The sequence below is a fragment of the Schistocerca serialis genome, chromosome 9 (assembly GCF_023864345.2).
Source record: "Schistocerca serialis cubense isolate TAMUIC-IGC-003099 chromosome 9, iqSchSeri2.2, whole genome shotgun sequence".
In the NCBI taxonomy this organism is placed as follows: Eukaryota; Metazoa; Arthropoda; class Insecta; order Orthoptera; family Acrididae; genus Schistocerca; species Schistocerca serialis.
Genome location: NC_064646.1, coordinates 287,590,254 through 287,613,399, shown reverse-complemented (window position 1 = coordinate 287,613,399; position 23,146 = coordinate 287,590,254). Strand labels below are relative to the sequence as shown.

General features: G+C 42.9%; 1 protein-coding gene across 1 annotated transcript in view; it reads left to right on the top strand.

Moving 5' to 3' along the window:
* Positions 1-23,146, top strand: part of LOC126419763 (cubilin-like) — a 753,686-nt gene that overhangs the window by 27,926 nt on the left and 702,614 nt on the right. Inside the window, exons 3-4 of the mRNA XM_050086938.1 lie at positions 1,306-1,435; positions 13,263-13,409. Coding sequence (XP_049942895.1) covers positions 1,306-1,435; positions 13,263-13,409 — 277 coding nt within the window. The remainder of the gene's footprint in view (positions 1-1,305; positions 1,436-13,262; positions 13,410-23,146) is intronic.

Below are 23,146 nucleotides of genomic sequence, written 5' to 3'. Positions count from 1 at the left end.
CAAAGAATTTTCAGTGTTATGCATGTATCATACGATCTGCTTTGGAAATATTGGAGGATAGGGTTTCAGAAATAAACAAATAAATACTTTCCCCGATGTTAGTTTTCACTGTTAATTGTGACACACCCAATCTTCCACAAGGTACACAACACAAATGACACTAGTTATTTCTACTTGGGTCCAGTTTCATTGTTCCATTTATTTTCTGTTTAATTGTACATTTGGCGTACATGGTCATGGAGCTAAAGACCATATAAGCAAATTTAAAAGTACAGGGTTCGGCGTCCCATTCGACGTAGAACCTCTTTGGGCGTTTAATTTGATTTCTGCTCTGTGTGAAAAATGGAGGGTCTCTACAGTGATGGATGTTTGAGTTAAATCACACTGTTTGGTCGAGACAAGGGACCACGAACTTGGCGCTCAGACGAACGTTTGAGGTTACGACTGCTTTAGTTACGTAAAACGTGTCAAGGAAAAAGAGATACCTTGGTTAGACATCGTGTAAGTCATAATAACTGCTTAACCCCACTTTTAGAAGATCCATAACTGTGTTGAATAGGTAATAAATGCAAAAGAAAGCATTGAGCAAAGAAATAACCAGTGGGTTTCAGATGCTCCTTTTTAATGGCTTCTTGTATTTTACCCCTCATAAAGATTCCTGTATACATAGAAGCAGAAATCAGATGTTTGGTTTATACAATACAAAGAACTGCTGTTTCCTGTTACACTTTCTATTTGTGTTATTTAATCTACCCAGACGATTTTGTTGTTGGGACTTCTCAAATGTGACATTGGTTTAGCTCTGTAAAATTACAACGTGCAAGAATTTTTGCATTAGGAAACATACCAAAACAAACCAGCAGCTTTCTCCCAAAGCGAACATCATATGTCACAGGTTTTATCATATTAAATACTTTTCCTAATGAATATAATTTCTCTTTATGTGTCATCCGAGGACAAATTGATTAATTATGTAATCTAATCGATTGCACAAACTTCTTCTTGGGTTAGAAATCATCCAACATCTTAGCATTGACTCTTCGATACAAATCTGTGTCCCTATATAAAAATTACTATAAAACTATTGCCCTGAAGAATGTATTGAAACGAGCCTGAATGAAAAGGGTAAGGTTCAACGAATAATCTTCCTCATTTTCCTTTCTTGTAGCTGAGAGGACCACGAGCATAGCAGCAGTCGGTAATGACAGAGTTAAATGAATCTACTGACACACTGAATAAATATAACTGAGGACTGAGACTGTCCACCATTAGTAAGATAATATATACAAGTATTTTTCGTTTCAGGCCTCGGATACAGACAGTGAACGGACACCTGAAGCTTGTTTCGGGACTGCACGGTGACATCGTCCTGCAGACTGCCGGCAGAGGCTCCGTCATCATCAACGGCCAGAACATGATGCGGGTGCTGCAACTGGTGAGTCTTGAACCTTCAAATGAAGATTCTCGGGCGTAAGACTGCTTAGATAAACATGATGATAACAATAATGATTCTAATTTCTTTCGTATTGGCCATCCGCGACCATGCTATTTCAGCTGGACTTTTCCTTTTCCTTGCGCCAATAACTTCGGCCTAGTATTCTCGCATTCGTTTCTTGTGCTGCTCCTTCCTCACTTCAGTCTATATTTTGCCAGTTTTAGCACTGTCTTTTCTTGGAAAAGAAGCCATTCTTCGAGTTAATTCTTGAGCGGAATGTGTTTATGGATATCCTCCAGTGGTATCCCCACTTCTTGCATATGTTTTAGTAGTTCGGTGGACCATGCCTCCTTCGTTCTCTTGTTTAGAATGTAACGGAAATTCCCTGTGCTCACGTAGAACTCAGTCGTTCAACGTGGCCTTGAAAAGGAACCTTCTCCTACGAATGGTGTTTATAATCTTGTGTATGGGGTTCTTTCTTGCGATGTCTCCTTGAATTCACTATTTTCTTTGATCGGGCCTACGTTGTTCCTCAAGATCTGCCCCTCTTATTTCTGCCAGGCACTTAAATGTTATTTGCAGAGTATCCATGTAGATGCAGATGGAGACGTAGTCGTCTCCTTTCCTGTTCCACTCGCTGACAGAGCGAGGGATAAACGACTGTCTATATGACTCCGTATGTGCCCTAATTTCTCGTATCTTATTTCCATGGAAATATATACTAGCGCCAGTAGGATCGTTCTACGGTTAGCTTCAGATTCCGGTTCTCTAAATTTTCTCAACAGTATTCCTCGAAAAGAACCTCACGTTCCCTCCAGGGATGCCCAGTTGAGTTATCGAAGCATCTCCGTAACATTTACGTGTCGTTTTAACTTACCAATAACAAATCTAGCGGCCCGCTTCTGAACTGCTTCGATGTCTTCCTTTAATCCGACCAGGTGCGGATCCCAAACAGTCGAGCAGCACCCACGAATGTGATCTCCTTCACAGATGAACCACACTTTCCTAAAATTCTCCCAATAAACCGAAGTTCACCATTCGCCTTTCCTACCACACTCCTCATATGCTCGTTCCATTTCGTATAGCTTTGCAACGTTACTCTCAGATATTTAAAAGACGTGACTGTCTCAAACAGGGAAGTACTTACTACTGTATTCGAACACTGCCGGTTTGTTTTTCCTACTCATCAGCATTACTTTACAAGTGTTCTACCGAATGAGCTACGCAAGCACGACTGGCGACCCGTCCTCACAGGTTTACTTTCGAAATTACCTCATCTTCTACCTTTCAAACTTCGTAGAAGTTCTCCTGCAAAACATGCAGGGCTAGTACTCCTCTAAAGAAAGAATGTAGTGGTCGTAGAGGTTATCAATAAAAATATTTATCTAGTACATTGACTAGAGTAAGGTTTAGACAATTTTTTCAAATTCGCAGTTCCTCTCCCCCACCCTTCTCACCACCATCCCTTCCCAGATGCACAAAGTTCAAACCGAAAAAAATGCCAGACATTCCGTGACCACTAACGCTGAGACGGCTACGTTGTTCACAGGAGATAGACTTCTCTGGAAAAGGCTTCTGGTGCACATATCTTATTACATGACTGGTACAAACACTGATGAGCCAAAACGAAGTGGCCACCTCCTTAAGGGCGTGTTGGTCCACCTCTGAAATGCAATACAGCAGCTATTCTGAATGATATAGGTTCGAGAAGTCCTTGGTTGGTTTCTGGAGGTACGTGGCACGAAATGTCTACGCTGGGGTCAAGCAATTTCCATAAATTACGGACTGTTGGTTGGTGGGCGTGGAGATGGCGCCCGATAGCTTTCCGGATGTGTTCGAACGGGTTCGGGTCAGGCGAATTTTGTAGCCAAGACGTAAACGTGAATTCATTGTCATACTCCTGGAGGCACGGTGAGATGAACAGTTATTCTGCTACAGGATAACATCGCCTTCGCTGAAGACATGAAACATGAAGCGATGCAAGTTGTCCCCATTGATGTTCAAGTAGTCTGTAGCTGTGATGATGCATTATATTATCGCCACAGATCCCATGGAAGCCTTGGTGAATGTCCTCCATAGCACAATACTGCTCCCACTCACCTGCATCCGTGGTGCGGTGCATATTTCGAGCGTTCTTTGGATGGATGACGGCTTATTCGTCACGGCTATAGGACTACTGTAACAAGAAATGTGATTCATTCGTCTATGCGGCACGTATCCATTATTCTACGGTCCAGTCTCTGTGACCCTGTGCCCAATGCAATCGTAATTGACGATGTCTACTGCGGAGCCCCATTTCCAAAAACGTGTACTGAACGCTGTTTTGCGAGACATTTGTGTCCGCTCTAGGACTGTATTGTTCTTAGATCTGCAGATTGTCGCCTATCCTGCTTTACAGAGCGGGTATATCTCTGACCTGCACGTTCTGTGATGAGGCGTTTGCGTCAAAAGCCTTCAGGTCCACTCGTGATTTCACCGTCCTTGAGCCACTTTCCATAGATGCTCATGACAGTGGAAAGCGGATAACCGACCAGCTTCGTCGTTTCCGAGATGCTCGCTCCCAGGCATTGGGCCACAACAAATTGTCCTTTGTTGAAGTCTCTCATCTCAGTGGATTTCCCCATTTGCGGTCCGTACCGTTGCTAGAATGACTCCCCAATCGTCTCTGCTCCGCATATAGGCTGAGCATTGGTCATAACACTTAGGCTAATCAGTGTGCTCTGGTTAAAAAAACTTTGGTAGGACACACATAGTGCAAAATCATTGATAAAAAATCATATTGGTTCATCATGGTGACTGGCAAAAGGTACTAATTATTTACATTAGTCGTAGAGAATAAGGTAAATAATAATAGTAAATAATAATACAAATACACTTTTCTGTTCTAAAATGAAACTTCTACGTAATCTTCTGGTCGCATGATGAAGAAAGTAAAGCTTAAGCAATAGGTACGATTGATACAGAAGCTCTCCATGGGAATAAACACTCGATTATGTAGTGCAGTGGTTCCCAACCTGGGGTCATTGACCCATGAGGGGTAAAATGAAATTTGCTGAGGAGTAAAAACTAAACGATTCGATTTTGCTCTAGTCAAGATAGCAAATTATTTTAAAAGATCATTACTATTATCACAATTTTGTAATACTATAATACTGATTGTGTAAGTTAAAAGTAATTACTTCTTCTCAATTTGTAGAATTAATGCGGTGGAGGTTACAGGTTCCTCACGTAGTCCACCCCCTTCACCCATATGTTGTGCTTTGTCCCGTACATCGCAAATAACAGTGAGACGTATACGTAACAAATGCTAAGTATCCCAGGAAAATATCTTCTCCAGGTTCTATATAGTACGTGCAGTAGCCCAGAAATTGCTTTATTACTCGCTTCTAAACAGATAGATGAATTAATTGACAGCATGACACAGCAGTAAATACTTAAGGGCTACTATAGTGCAGTGCACAGTGTTATTATTATTATTAGTCGTAAAGCTCCCAACATGGAAGACGCTAAGTAAAGATGGTTCACTTCCGGGGCTTCTTATTCTTCTTGTTTGCCCACCAGGTCTTCATTCTTTGCGAGAATTCAGCTTTTCTTTCTTCGCTCCATTTTGTTCCAGTTCTCGGCGCTTTTGTATCTGGTTTGACCTCCCATTTGTCAACTTTAAGTTTGAAATTGTTTCTTTTGTTCATGTCTTCAGTAGTAATGTTGGCTAATTCCAGATCTTTCTTTACATTTTTGATCCATTCTCCTCCATTAACAAGGGATGCTACGTATCTTACTATTTTTTTTGTAAGTCTGTGATCGGGAAGTCTCATTATGTGCCCATAGAATTTTAGACGCCTCTTCCTCATGTCTATCTCTATGTTAGAATATTCTTCAATTTTAGAATTTTTCTGTAATCTATACCCCTCTTTGGTCCATCTTGGTCCCAGAATTTTCCTAATGATTTTCCTTTCCTCTTTCTTCAGGTTTTCCATATCTGTTTTCCTTTTAAGTGTCAATGTTTCGCTGGCATATAGCATTATTGGTTTAATTACCGACTTATAATGTTTAATTTTTGTATTTATAGATAGACATTTTTTATTGTAAATGTTTTGGACCAGCCCTAGACCCCTACGAGCTTTTAATATTCTTTCTTGTTGTGAGTATTTTTCAGAAATTATCTCTCCTAAATATTTAAAGTATGGTACCCTCTTAATTTCTCCATATTTGGTTTGTAACTTAGAAATTTCTAGATTTGTTGTTGTAAACACCGTTTTCTCAAAAGATATTTGTAGGCCAACTTTTCCTGCACACTCTTTTAAGGTTTCTATCTGTTTGACTGCCATTTCACTAGAATCTGCCATTATTGCAAGATCGTCTGCGTAGGCTAAGTAGGGGATTTGTAGGTCATCTTTTTTGGTTCCCAGTGATATTGGTTTCCAGTACTTTTCTTTTTTGAGTTCTTTTTCCCATTCTGCCATGACTCTATCCAGAACTAAGTTAAATAACAGTGTTATTATTATTATTATTATTATTTCTCTTTCCTGTCTCAGACGTTATGTCTGGTTAAAAATGGAAAGTGACGCGGACCTTGATCAAGCGTGACTTCCTTTTAACTGTACAGTATATGTTACACTGCATTTAGGAACTTTCGGGTAATTGAACATGTATCAATAATTACAGATTTCTGTAGTTGTATATATACATTTGGATGTAGCTGTATTGCGTTGATGTACTGTTGGATATTGTGTGGTATGACTCCTGTAGTTGATAGTATACTTGGTATGATGTCAACTTTATCCTGGTGCCACATGTCTTTGACTTCCTCAGCCAGTTGGATGTATTTTTCAATTTTTTCTCCTGTTTTCTTCTGTATATTTGTTGTATTGGGTACGGATATTTCGATTAGTTGTGTTAATTTCTTCTTTTTATTGGTGAGTATGATGTCAGGTTTGTTACGTGATGTTGTTTTATCTGTTATAATGGTTCTGTTCCAGTATAATTTGTATTCATCATTCTCCAGTACATTTTGTGGTGTATACTTGTATGTGGGAACATCTTGTTTTATTAGTTTATGTTGTATGGCAAGTTGTTGATGTATTATTTTTGCTACATTGTCATGTCTTCTGGAGTATTCTGTGTTTGCTAGTATTGTACATCCGCTTGTAATGTGATCTACTGTTTCTATTTGTTGTTTGCAAAATCTGCATTTATCTGTTGTGGTATAGGGATCTTTAATAATATGCTTGCTGTAATATCTGGTGTTTATTGTTTGATCCTGTATTGTAATCATGAATCCTTCCGTCTCACTGTATATATTGCCTTTTCTTAGCCATGTGTTGGATGCGTCTTGATCGATGTGTGGCTGTGTTGGATGATACGGGTGCTTGCCATGTAGTGTTTTCTTTTTCCAATTTACTTTCTTCGTATCTGTTGATGTTATGTGATCTAAAGGGTTGTAGAAGTGGTTATGAAATTGCAATGGTGTAGCTGATGTATTTATATAGTAATTGCTTTGTGTATTATTATTATTATTATTATTATTAATGGTAGCGTCTGTGGTCAGACACAAAGCATTAACAGCCCAAAGTCTTCCAAGTTCTGTCAGTTCAGAAATAAGGAGTGCAGCAACGAAGTGATTTACAAACAGTAAGTATAGTGCACAAATTTTAAAGTGGTTGATTTTAAATGGGGTTGCAGTGTGCAGGTCAAGCAAGTTCCGCAATGGAGACGAGTAGTGCAGTGGAAGTATGTCTCGTTACAATGGTCTACCCTCATTGTGGATAGTTACCTTTCTTATCTGAGAAGGCGTTTTGGGTAGCACCTGCCGTGCACCACGAATTCCATCATCAACCATTCTAACACACACACACACACACACACAAACTAAATATCATTCATCTTTTCTTATTTTAAAATAAAAGTGTTCCGAGAATAGTCTTTCATTCTACTGCTTAGTTTGGTGCTAAAGTTGGTCATTATGCGGAGGAGGAGGAGGAGGAGGAGGGGGGGGGGGGCAACAGACTGCTGAGGGGTAGGTGAGGGCGAGGGTACTAGCTCACTAGCTAATGTCTAAGAAAGGTTGGGAACCACTGATGTTGAGGTCATAATCTCTTAAAAGATCCATAATGATTCTGTAAATGTTGTATTCTCTGCTGTGAGGACAGTGATGATACAAGCGGGAAATCTGTGCTTCAGTTTGCTTAACCACTTGCGCAAAGTGACTTACTTGTCAAGATAACGTTCACACCAAAAGAAGAGGCGATTTAAATCATTTTTAGTCGTACGAACATACTGGGGAGATACTAATGCCTGTTTATGGAGCTAAGTTGGTAAGTATTCTTGATGTAAGCACGTCCTTATAACAGTCGATATTGCAATTTACCGCATATCCTACCGGTAAACCACGATCTTTTGGACCAAAATGCACATTGGCGGACGAAAAAGTGACTCACCCAGGAAGGGAGGGAGAAATGAAATGAAACCTGACAGGTTGATATGGTATGTGATGTTATTTCAGTGATTACAAAATCCAGTCAAATTTACAAAGAACTTGTCACCCACTTTATGAGTACGATATTGCGTCACCTCTGACCTGGATGCAAGCACTGATTTGGATGGGAAGTGTGTCGAAGCCTTTTTATACTAGCTTGAGCAGGCTGAGCCACAAATACTGGAACTAGTCCTTGAGATCCTGGACACTGACATTGAGACGGAGCTGTCCGAGCTGACCCCACACATGATCTATCAGTAGCAGATCTGGGGTACTTTCTGGTCACGGGAGTACTTCAAATAACACAGACACGTTCCATGCGTCGACGAGTGTTGTCCCATTGAAAAGCGGTACCACAGCAGTGGCGCGAAGCCTGCTGTGACACACTACTTTGCCGTCACTACAAGACATGACCTGCAGTAATAAAAGATGGTTCCCCACAACATGCCGTCTCTGGTGAAACGCCGCTGTGCCTCTCCAAAACAGTAGAAGAATGGGACTTGTACTCAGTTCGCCACCAGCCTCTCCAAAGATGGTCAAAAGGGGGTTGTGCACAATTGCGATTCATCACTGAACACACTGCCAGCCCATTCATCAGCAGTTACTTCTTCCTGGCCCCGACGCAGCCGTTTGTGCTGTAGTGTTAACAGCAGCCTGTGCGTCTGTCGGTAATATCCTAGTCTAGCTGCTGATAGTCTACGGCCAATCGTGTGGGTTGAAACAAAATGTTTCAGAGAGTCCATTACTTGTTACCAGATGCCAGCCACAGACGTGAAGGGGTTACGATGTGCTTGGTGAAAAATACCAGTGAGCCTCCCTTTTTTGTAGTTACACATGGTTGATCAAATCCATGCCGACGAGAATGGCTGCCATCATGTTCCCATGCAGTCCAAAATCAAGCCACTGTCCCATCCGAATGCCCTACAAATCCGGATATTGCACGGACTTACAAACCGGTCAAATGCAGAACCACAATGAGGCCCCTTTCGGACTCGATCGGTTGCTGTAGCGCTGTGTCACACGAGTACGCCGCACCTCCGTATCCTTCTAGTTATCACTTAACATCTGGCGCCGTTCATGCCCCTTATATCCCATACTAGAACTGGTAACATGACTAAGCACAACCAGCAGTAATGTACTGTGATGTGTCACAGCAAATTGCAACTAAGAGTGTGTTGCATACCCGCCGCCGATGTGTACGTGTCGAAGTCACAAGGACATCCGGTCAAGTCCTCTGGATGCTTCATTTCTTTTTGTTAGGCAGGGTATAGCATAGTACGTGAGGCCCCTATGCCGTTATGTATTATTTGATAGCACCAATTTTGCAGAAAATGGCTATAAAATGCCAGATTTTCGATGTAAGTAGCTCAAAATTAACTCAGTTGTTACACCAGAAAATAATTTATGTTGGTTTAGTTCGTTGTTATATCCACGTGCAGTAAATTAGTCATTTTCTTACATCTTTTTTTTTCTATAGCCGACCATCTCCCAAAGGAAGATTCGTAATAAAGAGTTTTTACTTTTTTGTAAGAAGTATCCCGTATTTCTACACAGCCAGGGTCTCAGTTTTCGATAATATAGCCTACAGAAACTGTTCGTGGTCAGTTTTAGGCAGAAGTGGCGGAAAGTTGCACAGTGGACTACTTATTTCTTTACTACATTCTGAACACCTGCCCTCTTGTGTGTCTAAAACAGGTCATACGATACGCTCATAATACTGAAAATTCTCTAAATAATATTTTTTCAAATTAATTTATATGAATTAACATCAGGTATACTAAACACCGCAATAGAAATACTAAACACCTTTTTCCAAAGATGTTTCACAGAGGAAGACCGCACTGCAGTTCCGTCTCTAAATCTTCGCACGAACGAAAAAATGGCTGACATCGAAATAAGTGTCAGGGAATAGGAAAGAAACTGAAATCACTCAACAAAGGAAAGTCCACTGGACCTGACGGGATACCAATTCGATTCTACACAGAGTACACGAAAGAACTTGCCCCCTTCTAACAGCAGTGTCTCTAGAAGAACGCAAGGTTCCAAATGATTGGATAAGAGCACAGGTAGTCCCAGTTTTCAAGAAGGGTCGTCGAGCAGATGCGCAAAACTATAGGCCTATATCTCTGACATCGATCTGTTGTAGAATTTCAGAACATGTTTTTTGCTCGCCTATCATCTCATTTCTGGAAACCCAGAATCTACTCTGTAGGAACAACATGGATTCCGAAACAGCGACCGTGTGAGACCCAACTCGCTTTATTTGTTCATGAGACCCAGAAAATATTAGATACAGGCTTCCAGGTAGATGCCATTTTCCTTGACTTCCGGAAGGCGTTAGATACAGTTCCGCACTGTCGCCTGATAAAAAAAGTAAGAGCCTACGGAATATCAGACCAGCTGTGTGGCTGGATTGAAGGGTTTTTAGCAAACAGAATACAGCATGTTGTTCTCAATGGAGAGACGTCTACAGACGTTAAAGTAACTTCTGGCGTGCCACAGGGGAGTGTTATGGGACCATTGCTTTTCACCTAGTAGATAGTGTCGGAAGTTCCATGCGGCTTTTCGCGGATGATGCTGTAGTACACAGAGAAGTTGCAGCATTAGAAAATTGCAGCGAAATGCAGGAAGATCTGCAGCGGATAGGCACTTGGTGCAGGGAGTGGCAACTGACCCTTAACATAGACAAATGTAATATATTTCGAATACATAGAAAGAAGGATCCTTTATTGTATGATTATATGATAGCGGAACAAACACTGGTAGCAGTTACTTCTGTAAAATATCTGGGAGTATGCGAACGGAACGATTTGAAGTGGAATGATCATATAAAATTAATTCTTTGTAAGGCGGGTACCAGGTTGAGATTCATTGGGAGAGTCCCTAGAAAATGTAGTCCATCAACAAAGGAGGTGGCTTACAAAACACTCGTTCGAGATATACTTGAGTATTGCTCATCAGTGTGGGATCCGTACCAGGTCGGGTTGACAGAGGAGATAGAGAAGATCCAAAGAAGAGCAGCGCGTTTCGTCACAGGGTTATGTAGTAAGCGTGATAGCGTTACGGAGATGTTTAGCAAACTCAAGTGGCAGACTCTGCAAGACAGGCGCTCTGCATCGCGGTGTAGCTTGCTGTCCAGGTTACGAGAGGGTGCGTTTCTGGATGAGGTATCGAATATATTGCTTACCCCTACTTATATCTACCAAGGAGATCACGCGCACGGAGGCTTTCCGGCAGTCGTTTTTCCCGCGAACCATACGCGACTGGAACGGGAAAGTGAGGTAATGACAGTGGCACGTAAAGTGCCCTCCGCCACACACCGTTGGGTGGCTTACGGAGTATAAATGTAGATTTAGATGTAGAATAGATATAACCATAACGAAGAAAACTTCCACATGTCAAGTGTTAGCCATACGAAAAAAATGACCATGCCTAACTGTCATGACGTGTCACACCACACAACACACCCAATGAATAATAGTAGTACTGGTAGTTTTATTTATTTGTGGATCGTTTTCACAAGGGTACTGGACATGTCATGGTATTACAGTTTAAGAACAAGAAAAAAACGTAATTCATATGTTCAGGCATTAGATACTAACAGGTCTAGTTTGACAGAGTGAGACAGAGAGTCGGCTTTGGCGTTATATTAGGAAATATCCCGGCATTTTCCTCAGGTAATTTACGGAACTCACGAAACAGGATGGCTGGATCAAGACTGGAGCCTCCATCCGCTAGAGTTCACAACAGCGAAACATTTTTCGGTTTATCCCTAATGTACAATACTATTTCCCATGGAATTGTTTAATGAAGTGTCCGGTCATGGCATAGTACACGCAAAAAGAAGCCAGTTCCCATGTAGCCTTGAAATATAGAATTTATTTCTTTGAGAAAGTAACAAGAAAACATGAACAACAGGAATTTTATCTCTACAAAGGACACAAGAGACCGTCCTGATCTGATAAGAACTGTCACTCTATGCATACAGTTCTATGAATGTGCAAGAGAAAGCACACAGACTATCACCATTGATTACTCCACAAGGCCGGAATCGGTTATGGTCACGATCGGTGGTGCACTGGCGTTGTCTTCGTCCGGCAGTGCTGTAGCGCTGACTCGTCGTTTACTCGGCGGTAGACTCGGCGGCGCACTCTTCTGGAGAGCTGCAGCTGCCAGTCCTATACAGGCCGTCCGGCGTAAGGATACCAGGAATTGGGCGGCGTCACATGGCTTCGCGGATGCGGAATAGTGCTGGCTGTGCCCACTGATCGCCAACGGCCTTGCCGCAGTGGTAACACCGATTCCCGTCAGATCACCGAAGTCGGGCTGGGCTAGCACTTGGATGGGTAACCATACGGCATGCCAAGCGCTGTTGGGCTAGCGATGTGCACTCAGCCCTTGTGAGGCAAATTGAGCAGTTACTTGATTGAGAAATAGCGGCTCCGGTCTCGTACGGCCGGGAGAGCGGTGCACTGACCACATGCCCATCCATATCAGCATCCAGTGACGCCTGTGGGCTAGGGATGGCACGGCGGCCGGTCGGTACCGTTGCGCCTTCCACAGCCTGGTCGGACGGTGTTTAGTTTTAGTTTTTTAGTGTCCACTGAACGTTCCGCCTCCATACTGCAGCGGATGGCGCAGCGAGGTCGAACAGTGTCAGATGCAGGCGCCTGGCACGATGGCAAACCGCAGGGCGTTGCCGTGTGGCAAGTGTATCGGAACATCAGGTACCAGAGGTACACGTCATTCCTCTTCTCTTCGGAGGGAGACGGCAAGGCCGAGGCGTAGACGGCGGCCGCAGTGGAAGCGACAGCCAAGGACATAGCATTTAAAAACGTAACAAGCTAGTGCTACGTTGCCACTCATCTTCCTACCAAGCATTACACACACCATACACAGATTAATTCATAATGCAATAAGCACTACATTCACTGTCGGACCATAGAGACGACGTGCAAATTCCATTTTGTGGACTGCAAATTCCCATTCACCTAAAAAATTGCGTCTTGCGTCAGCATTCTTCTGTGACGAGTGACATGAGCTTAGAAACCCGTTAAACTATCAGTATTATACACATATTGTCGGGATTTGGAGATGACGACTTCCAATAGTAGACCACACTGCGCTTTAAGACCCTAGAGGTGAAAAAACTGTGCCCTACTTGATGGGAGTAAGTTCCAGAGTAAGCGATTTGTTGTTTACTAAAAAAATATGTTTCAGGACGCTGAATGTGAAGTAGTACCTGGTTTTACCTAAATACTTCTAATGCCTAGGTCCCACCACAATCACAGAGACTTGTGTGGTGACATAACGGCATTCAATAAGACTTTCTCTTGTCTTTTTGCTTTGCAGGCAGTGAACGGCAGCAGCAGCCGCAGGCCTGGTGCTCCGGACGGCTCATCCCTTCTGTCACAGCTGGATGACGCCATTAACGGGCCGAATGGACTTCTCAGACGCGTGGCCATGCTCGAGAGAGGGAACGCGACCGCTGCCAGCACGGTGAGTGCCTCTCTCCTGTAATAGTACCAGCGAGGCTATACTAAGCGGCCCACAAATCGCGTGCTCTGTGTTGTCTAACCAGAACGAAATTACGACCCACCCAATTGTCCAAATGTGTAATTTATTTAACTTAAAAACACTACACGTCTAGAGAAAGCATGATCCCATTATCAAGTTCTTTAAACAAGGAAAACGCTAATCACTACTTCGCATTATTTCAGATATTAACGTGCACGTAATGCATTTAATATTGCGTACGTTAAAGGTATAATGCCATTAGGCACTTTAAAAACATGCAATCTGCAGAAATACATTGTCAGACATGTAAGACTCTCCATTATAAATGCCATGAAATAGCGATCGTAATTACTGGTGACGCTTTACACTTTCACAGACCTCTATCCACTGACCAACGAAAGTTAACTGCTACGTATCAAGTAAAGATTTTTATAACTTGTTACGTATATATTAATAGCAACCAACGATACAGCTGTCGACTTAAAGGCATTTGAACCTCAGTATGTCTTTGTCGTAGCAAAATGTAGGAGCTCCCTTACACCTATGTTGCAAAGATTGCATACACTGAGATTTGACAGAATATTACTATTCACTCTAAGAAAAAAAAAAGACTCATTATCCTAATGACACAAAAATCGGTACATATTATACACATGTACTAACAAACAAGTGATTACAATTTCAGAAAAAAATGGAATAATTTATTCAGGAGAAAGAGCTTCACAAACTGAGCAAGTCACTAACGCGTTGCTGCACCTCTGGCCCTTTACGCAAACAGTTATTCAGCTTGGCATTGATTGAAGAGTTTTTGGACGTCCTCTTGATGGATAGAGTACTACATTCTGTCCAACTAGCGCGTTAGAGCGTCTAAATACCGTGCTGGTTGGTGGGCCCTGTCCATAATGCTCCAAAAGTTCTCAATTGGGGAGATATCCACGACGTTGCTGGCCAAGATATGGTTTAGCAAGAACAAAGACAGACAGTAGGAACTCTTGTCGTGGGTGAATGGGCGTTATCATGCTGAAATGTAAGCCCTGGATGGTGTGAGTTGAGGGGCAACAAAATTGGGCGTAGAATATCGTATACTTACCGCTGTACTATAAGGGTGCCGCGGGTGACAACCAAATGGTTTCTGCTGTGGAAAGACATGGCACCCCAGACCATCACTCCTGGTTGTCGGGCCATATGGGGAGCGATAGAAGTTGGTATCCCACCGCCATCCGGGGCATCTCCAGACACGTTTTCAGCCTGGAATATCATTGACTGAACTCTAATTGTCTTCAGTGCTGAATCCCGCTTCGAACTGAGCCCCAATGACCAGCGATATCTCGGAGGACATCCAACAACTCTATCAATTAATGCCAAGCCGAAGAAATGCTTGAATAAGAGTCAGACGAATAATTGGCTAACTCCATCTGTGAAGCTCTTTCTCTTGAACAAATCATCCAATTTTTCTGAAATTGTAATAATTTGTTTGGCTGCACATGTATCACATCTACCAATTTCCTTTCCATTCGAATAAATCCTCCTAGTCTGGTTTTTTTCTCGCCTTTGAGAGTATTACACCGGATGGCTCTTCTCTGAAGTGCTTCTCAAAAGCATCTGTTCTGAAGACAATTAAGCAGTAGCTATGCCGATGCCACCAACTTTGCCTTACATACAAGATATAAGTCATTTCGATGTTTGTATACTCTTTGGTACATGTAATGTTTTCAACAATGTCATTTCACTGGTAAACGACACAGGCGACAAATTATAAAAACGAATGAAACTTGTAGGTTTCTCTATTCAAAATTCCCTATAAGTACACTACTGGCCATTAAAATTGCTACACCACGACGATGACGTGCTACAGACGTGAAATTTAACCGACAGGAAGAAGATGTTGTGATATGCAAATGATTAGCTTTTCAGAGCATTCACACAACGTTGGCGTCGGTGGCGACACCTACAACGTGCTGACATAAGGAAAGTTTCCAACCGATTTCTCATACACAAACAGCAGTTGACGGCGTTCCCTGGTGAAACGTTGTTGTGGTGCCCCGTGTCAGGAGGAGAAATGCGTACTATCACGTTACCGACTTTGATAAGGGTCGGATTGTAGCCTCTCGCGATTGCGGTTTATCGTATCGCGACACTGCTGCTCGCGTTGGTCGAGATCCAATGACTGTTAGCAGAATATGGAATCGGTGGGTTCAGGAGGGTAATACGGAACGCCGTGCTGGATCCCAACGGCCCCGTATCACTAGCAGTCGAGATGACAGGCATTTTATCCGCATGGCTGTAACGGATCGTGCAGTCACGTCTCGATCCCTCAGTCAACAGATGGCGACGTTTGCAAGACAAAAAGCATCTGCACGAACAGTTCGACGACGTTTGCAGCAGCATGGACTATCAGCTCGGAGACCGTGGCTGCGGTTACCCTCGACGTTGCATCACAAACAGGAGCGCCTGCGATGGTGTACTCAACGACGAACCTGGGTGCACGAATGGCAAAACGTCATTTTTTCGGATGAATCCAGGTTCTGTTTACAGCATCATGATGGTCGTATTCGTGTTTGGCGGCATCGCGGTGAACGCACATTAGAAGCGTGTATTCGTCATCGCCATTCCGGCGTATCACCCGGCGTGATGGTATGGGGTGCCATTGGTTACACGTCTCGGTCACCTCTTGTTCGCATTGACGGCACTTTCAACAGTGGACGTTACATTTCAGGTGTGTTACTACCCGTGGCTCTAGCCGTCATTCGATCCCTGCGAAACCCTACATTTCAGCAGGATAATGCACGACCGCATGTTGCAGGTCCTGTATGGGCCTTTCTGGATACAGAAAATGTTCGACTGTTGCCCTGGCCAGCACATTCTCCAGATCTCTCACCAATTGAAAACGTCTGTTCAATGCTGGGCGAGCAACTGGCTCATCACAATACGTCAGTCACTACTCTTGATGAACTGTCTTATCGTGTTGAAGCTGCATAGGCAGCTGTACCTGTACACGCCATCCAATCTCTGTTTGACTCAATTCCCAGGCGTATCAAGGCCGTTATTACGGCCAGAGGTGGTTATTCTGGGTACTGATTTCTCAGGATCTATGCACCCAAACTGCGTGAAAATGTAATCACATGTCAGTTCTGGTATAATATATTTGTCCAATGAATACCCGTTTATCATCTGCATTTCTTCTTGGTGCAGCAATTTTAATGGCCAGTAGTGTAGCATCTATCTTTCCTATAATCATGCACATTTCTAGGGATTTTCAATTCTCTGTGAGCCATACTTGCTTTGGCATTTTGCATACTTTTAGGGGCCTGCCTTACATTTTTCTTGATTGATTTGTTGTATTTTTATAGTTACACCATTCAGCAATTAAGTGTAATGTGTTATATATTATTCAATGTTCTTTATTGTCATTTGGCCATCGCCATACAGGCACCCATCACATTTACATATCACCATTCTTAATGCTTATTCTACCACGCACTTAGTTAATTGCCATTTACAAAAAACTAAAGTATTCTATGAATAAATTATTGCTATATGACATCACCAGAAACTAATCATAAAGTGGTTACACCTTAACAAAAGGCGTTACATCATACAAAACATCCACATTATCGTCTACACGTCATATCTATATAGTTAGGAGACGCTTATTTAAGTGGTTGTACACCACATTCAGTAACAGTTTATTCTCCTGCGTTCACAGCAATGCTGAAGATGACGTTAATGGGGGAGCACCTGCGTTAACCAATGAGCTGATAAATGATTTTTGTCGTGTGTTGATCTGGTACACGGGAATAGTGGATGGTTCAAGTCTTTCTTTTTCATTACATAAATCACATATTGGAGGTTCCTTAGATCCTGCTTTGAATAGATGGGTTGGAAATTTGTCATCATGTAAGTGCATTGTTACGAATCGTCTGCTTCTATTCCTATCGGTGCTCCAAGGAGATATTGCTCTACTAGCTTACAGCTGGGCATAATGCACTCCTTTCTAAATCTTGGTCGAATCTCGTTGCGTCTGCCAATCGTTTCTCGCTGTTTCATTGATTAAGCTCGATATTTCGCCTAAGTCCATTACTTGCTTCATTAAGCTGTCTACTATTTCAATATGAAAGATGTCACTGTGCCCTGGAATCCACGAGAAACTTTTTAGTTTTCTTGCTTGGTTATCGCCATTTCTTTAATAATGTCTATAATTATAGACGAGACACTTTTGTTCCATTCTGATTTTTTGAGGCTCTTTAGCTTGTGGCCTCGGTTAACATCAGCGTACTGCTTTGTGCGCAAGATCTGCTGTATTTTACTGCTTCCCTAATTGCGATGGCTTCCGCCTAGTAGATTGTTTCCTTCTTAGGTCCGGAATAAAGGGCTTAATAATTTTCTGCAGGGTTCTATATGGCGCATCGTACTTTGTTACTACCGATGGTCTTCGATTCATCCTTATACATCCTCGTCAAATTCAGGAAGGTGGTACTGAGTTTAACGTTGATTTCGGTCTACGGTTTTGGAGAATCATTATATTGTCAGGTCTGTGAGATTCGCTCCAGAATTAATTTATTCGCAAGTTTTAATGTTCTAATACTCGCTGGTGGTTACCCTGCCTCAACGAGGAGAGCATTCGCAGGTGTGTATAGCTTGACTTCAGTGCACATTCGAATAAAGCGATACCGACTTCTGTCCAGTTTGGTTACAAATTTGTTGGCCCATCATAGTATAACATGCATCCATAATCCCAGAGAGATTTCACGAGAGTGCTATACGAGGTCGGCAGATTATCGTGTGAGCCCCCACGATGTGCCGGCTATACAGTGCATTCATCTTTGTTTATATCTTAGAAGAAATATCATTATGTGAGGTCTTCACATTAACCTCGAGTCATTTCTCATATCTAAAATCTTCGCTTGGCTGCGGAAGGTGATGTTTATTCCACATAGCCTCATACTGCCCGGGCAATATGGAACTCTCTTCGCGTAAAATCGACACCCGTACTGATGATTTTTCCGGTATTACGTCATGGCCAGTCTCTTCCAGCCAGATTCTAAGATTTGATACAGCGTGAGCTATAATTTCTTCTCCTGGTTCAGCGGTTCAACAGGCAAAGATCATCAGTGAGTTGTAACGTTAATACTCCTGGCGAGAAACATGTTTCAAGGTTTCGAGTATACACTATGTACAGGAGGGAGCTCAGTTTGGCTCCCTGAGGAAGAGCATTGTCCAGTACACAAGGCCCGATGGCATTACCGTTGTACCTAACATAGATTCTTCTTTCTGATAAAGGCTTAATTTCTCAGATAAGTTTAAATCTTTAAGAGGTCATCCTGTTGAAACAAGTTTTGAAACTTCCTTGCAGCTTAAAACTGCGTGCCGAACGGAGACTCAAACTCGGACCTTTACCTTTCGCGGGCAAGAGCTCTAATATCTGAGCTACCCACGATCCTTCCTCCCTTACAGCTTCAGTTCCGCCAGTACCTCGTCTCCTACCTTCCAAACTTCACAGAAGCCCATCTGCGAACCTTGCAGAACTAGCACTTCTGGAAGAAAGGATATTGCGGAGACATGGCTTAGCCACAGCCTGCCAAAGGTACCGAGTTCGAGTCTCGGTCAGGCACACAGTCTTAATCTGTGCTGGCCGAGGTGGCCGAGCGGTTCTAGGCGCTTCAGTCCGGACCCCGCGACTGCTACGGTCGCAGGTTCGAATCCTTCCTCGGGCATGGATGTGTGTGATGTCCTTAGGATAGTTAGGTTTAACTAGTTCTATGTTCTAGGGAACTGATGACCTCAGCTGTTAAGTCCCATAGTGCACAGAGCCATTTGAACCATTTTTAATCTGCCAGGAAGTTTCATATCAGCGCACACTCCGCTGCAGCATGAAAAACTCATTCTGGAAGCAAGTTTTGTTTCTAGTACTGTGGTTTTCACTTTGTCGTGAGCTCCAGTTATGTCACAGAAAAACGGAAACGTGAAAAATTAATTCCCGAAGGTCTGTTGAATGTCATTTGTCAAAGTCTCTATTGTCAGGAGAACTCTTTCCTTTCCAAAATCCCAACTGATCTTGGGCAGAACATTATTCCTCTCCATCCACCATTCTAATTCGTTTTTAACCGTTCTTTCAAACGTCTCTACCAAACGTGGAGATAACGCTGTCGGTCTGTTAGACGAAGGTTAAGAGGATCTTTGTTTAGTTTAAGAATGGGAATTAAAATTTTCGTTGTCCATTCTTGAGGCACTGGATCACATTTCCATATTGCAATGTACTTCAGATTAATCTAGTCTTTTCCCTACTTTTTAATCTTCTGTGTACAATATTTCACCCTACGAAGCCATCAACTTATCGTATATTGCTATTCTTTGCCTTGTCTCAGGCAACCTTTGTCTAATGTCTCCGCTGAAGTTCTCAACATCTGCTTTTTTCTTCTTATCGAAACCGAGTGATCTGGTACAGTTTCCAGCACACTGGACAAACACACATCCAGCCATCCTGATTTAGATTTTCTGTGTTTTCCCTAAATATTTTTTCGCCTTATCGAAACCGAGTGATCTGGTGCAGTTTCCAGCACACTGGAAAAAACACACATCCAGCCATCCTGATTTAGGTTTTCTGTGTTTTCCCTAAATCGCTTGAGGTAAATACTGTTATGGTTCATGTAAAAATGCGTACAGCCGGTTTCCTTTCCCATCCTTACGTAATGCGACCTTCTGTTCCGTCCGTAATGACCTCGTTGTCGACGGGACGCTCAACTGTAATCATCCTTCCTTCCTTCAACTTATCAAGGTTCCATTTCCTTAATTTGCTACTTCTTTTGCAATTTCTTTACCTTTAATTTGCATTTCAGAGTCAATGAATTATAGTTCCACAAATGACCCTGGAAAAATTTTTCAGTTTAGAACCTGGTTTCTAAATATCTGTCTTAGAATTACATAATCAAACAATGGAAAATCCTGGATGGAATGTAACAATATTAGAGAAGGAAAGTTGCTGCTCACCATACAGCGGAGATGCTGAGTAGCGATAGGCACAACAAAAAGATTCACATAATTATAGCTTTCGGCCATTAAGGCCTTTGTCAGTAATAGACACATACCTACAGGCACAGGCTCCACCACCGCTGTTTTGAAGCGCAAGGATTACCTGGCCGAAGGACTCCATGAGCTGTCAGATACTTCCACCTACAAACCTTGCCACAGTGACCCCATTCCAGCCGGCCAGGGTGGCTGGGCGGTTCTAGGCGCTACAGTATGGGACCGCGCTTCCGCTATGGTCGCAGGTTCGAATCCTGCCTCGGGCATGGATGTGTGTGATGTCCTTAGGTTAGTTAGGTTTAAGTAGTTCTAAGTTCTAGGGGACTGATGACCTCAGAAGATAAGTCCCATAGTGCTCAGAGCCATTTGAACCATTTTTTTACCCCATTCCAGTAATCCAGCAGGATCAATCACTACTCAAATCCTTAGGCCCATCCCAAAACCTCTCCCCAGAGTCCATCTCTCTACTTACCCCTACCACGCCCCACACCCCCCACCTTCTACATGCTTCCTAAAGTCCATAAACCCAACCATCCAGGACGACCCATTGTGGCCATTTACTGTGCCCCAACTGAGAGAATCTCTGCTCTCATAGACCAACACCTTATTACCCAGAACCTATCCTCCTGTTTAAAAGATACCAACCATTTCCTCCATCGACTCTCCACAGTTCCTGCCCCTTTACCACATGGTGCTCTGCTCGTCACTGTTGATGCCACCTCCCCGTACATTAACATTCCTAATGCCCATGGCCTTACTGCTGTTGAAAACTACCTTTCCAGACGCTGTATGGCTTCCAAACCAACAACCTTCTTCCTAGTCGCCGTGACCAACTATATCCTCACCCACGATTACTTCTCCTTTGAAGGCATTATCTACAAACAAATCCGGGGTATGGCTATAGGCACCCACATAACGCCATCCTATGCCAACCGATTCATGGGCCATCTAGAAGAATCCTTCCTAAAAACCCAGAATCCTAAACCCCTCACCTGGTTCAGATTCATTGTTGACATCTTTGCTATCTGGATTGAAGGTGAGAACACCCTATCCACATTCCTCCAGAACTTCAACAACTTCTCCCCCATTTGCTTCACCTGGTCCTACTCAACCCAACAAGCCACCTTCTTAGATGTTGACCTCCACCTTATAGATGGCTGCTTCAGTACCTCCATCCCTATCAAACCTACTAACCACCAGCAATACGTCCACTTCGACAGCTGCCATCCATTCCATAACAAGAAGTCCTTTCCGTACAGCCTAGCCACCCATGGTAACCGCATCTGCTGTAACGAGCAGTCCTTCTCAAAATATACCGAGGGTGTCACTGAAGCCTTCACTAATCGTAATTATTCTCCTAACCTTCTACAAAAACAAATCTCCCATGCCTTATCTTTCCAGTCCCCCACCATCTTCCAAAATCCCACAGTCTGGCCACAGAGGAGCATTACCCTCATAACTCAGTACCATCCGGGACTGGAACAACTGAATTACATTCTCTGCCAGGGTTTCGATTGCCTCTCGTCGTGCCCTGAAATGAGAAATTCCTTCCTTACATAATCCCTGCTTTTAATCCTTTACCTCATGGCTAATACACCTGTAATAGACCTAGATGCAATACCTGTCCCATACATCCTCCTACCACCACGTACTCCAGTCCGATTACTAACCTCACCTATCCCATCAAAGGTGGGGCTACCTGTGAAACAAGTCATGTGATTTACAAGCTAAGCTCCAACCTCTGTGCTGCATTCTATGTAGGCATGACAACCAAAAAGCTGTCTGTCCACATGAATGGCCGCCGACAAACTGTGGCCATAAAAGAAGTGGACCATCCTGTTGCTGAACACACTGCTAAACAAGGTATCTCAATGACTGCTTCACAACCTGTGTCATATGGATCCTTCCCACCAACACCAGCTTTTCTGAATTGTGCAGGTGGGAACTTTCCCTGTAATACATCCTATGTTTCCGTAACCCTCTTGTCTGAACCTTCATTAGTCACTGTCCTCACTCATCCAGCCCACTCTTTGTTCCCATACACAGCTGTCATTTCACTGCCACACCCAGTCTTTTAATTTCTTTTTATTTCTCTCCTTTCTGCTATTTCCTCCCCCCCCCCCCCTCCCCACCTTCTTCTCTGCCCTCCATCTAAACTGCAGCATTTCACTGTCCGCCACTCCCACCATACTATCCCTTCCCCTCCCTGCCCCTGCCTCCTCCTTACCCCACCCAGTCGCCACTCCCATCATGCACTGGTCCTGCTGCTCGCAGTGTAGTTTCAGTTATCTGAGACTGCAGACATGTGTGAAAGTTGCGTTTGTGTCTGTGTCTGTTTCTGACAAAGGCCTTAATGGCCAAAAGCTATAATTGTGTGAATCTTTTTGTTACCATTCTATAAACTTCATATGTCTACAGGGGTTTTCCACGTATACAATCTTATATTACATTTCTGAAACTGAGTGTTTGCAATGAGAATATTGAGCTCTGCATAAAAATCTACCAGGAGCTTTCCGCTTTCATTCATTTCCCTCAGTCCATGTTCGACAACAAAATTTCCTTCTCTTACTTTCCCCACCAATTAATTTCAATTCTCCTTGACAGTTAAATTAATCGTATAGTCTCATAATAAATACGTAAATTTTATTCATTGTACCAGACTTCCAGCAGTCACTATTTTCTAGCCTTTGTAGCAT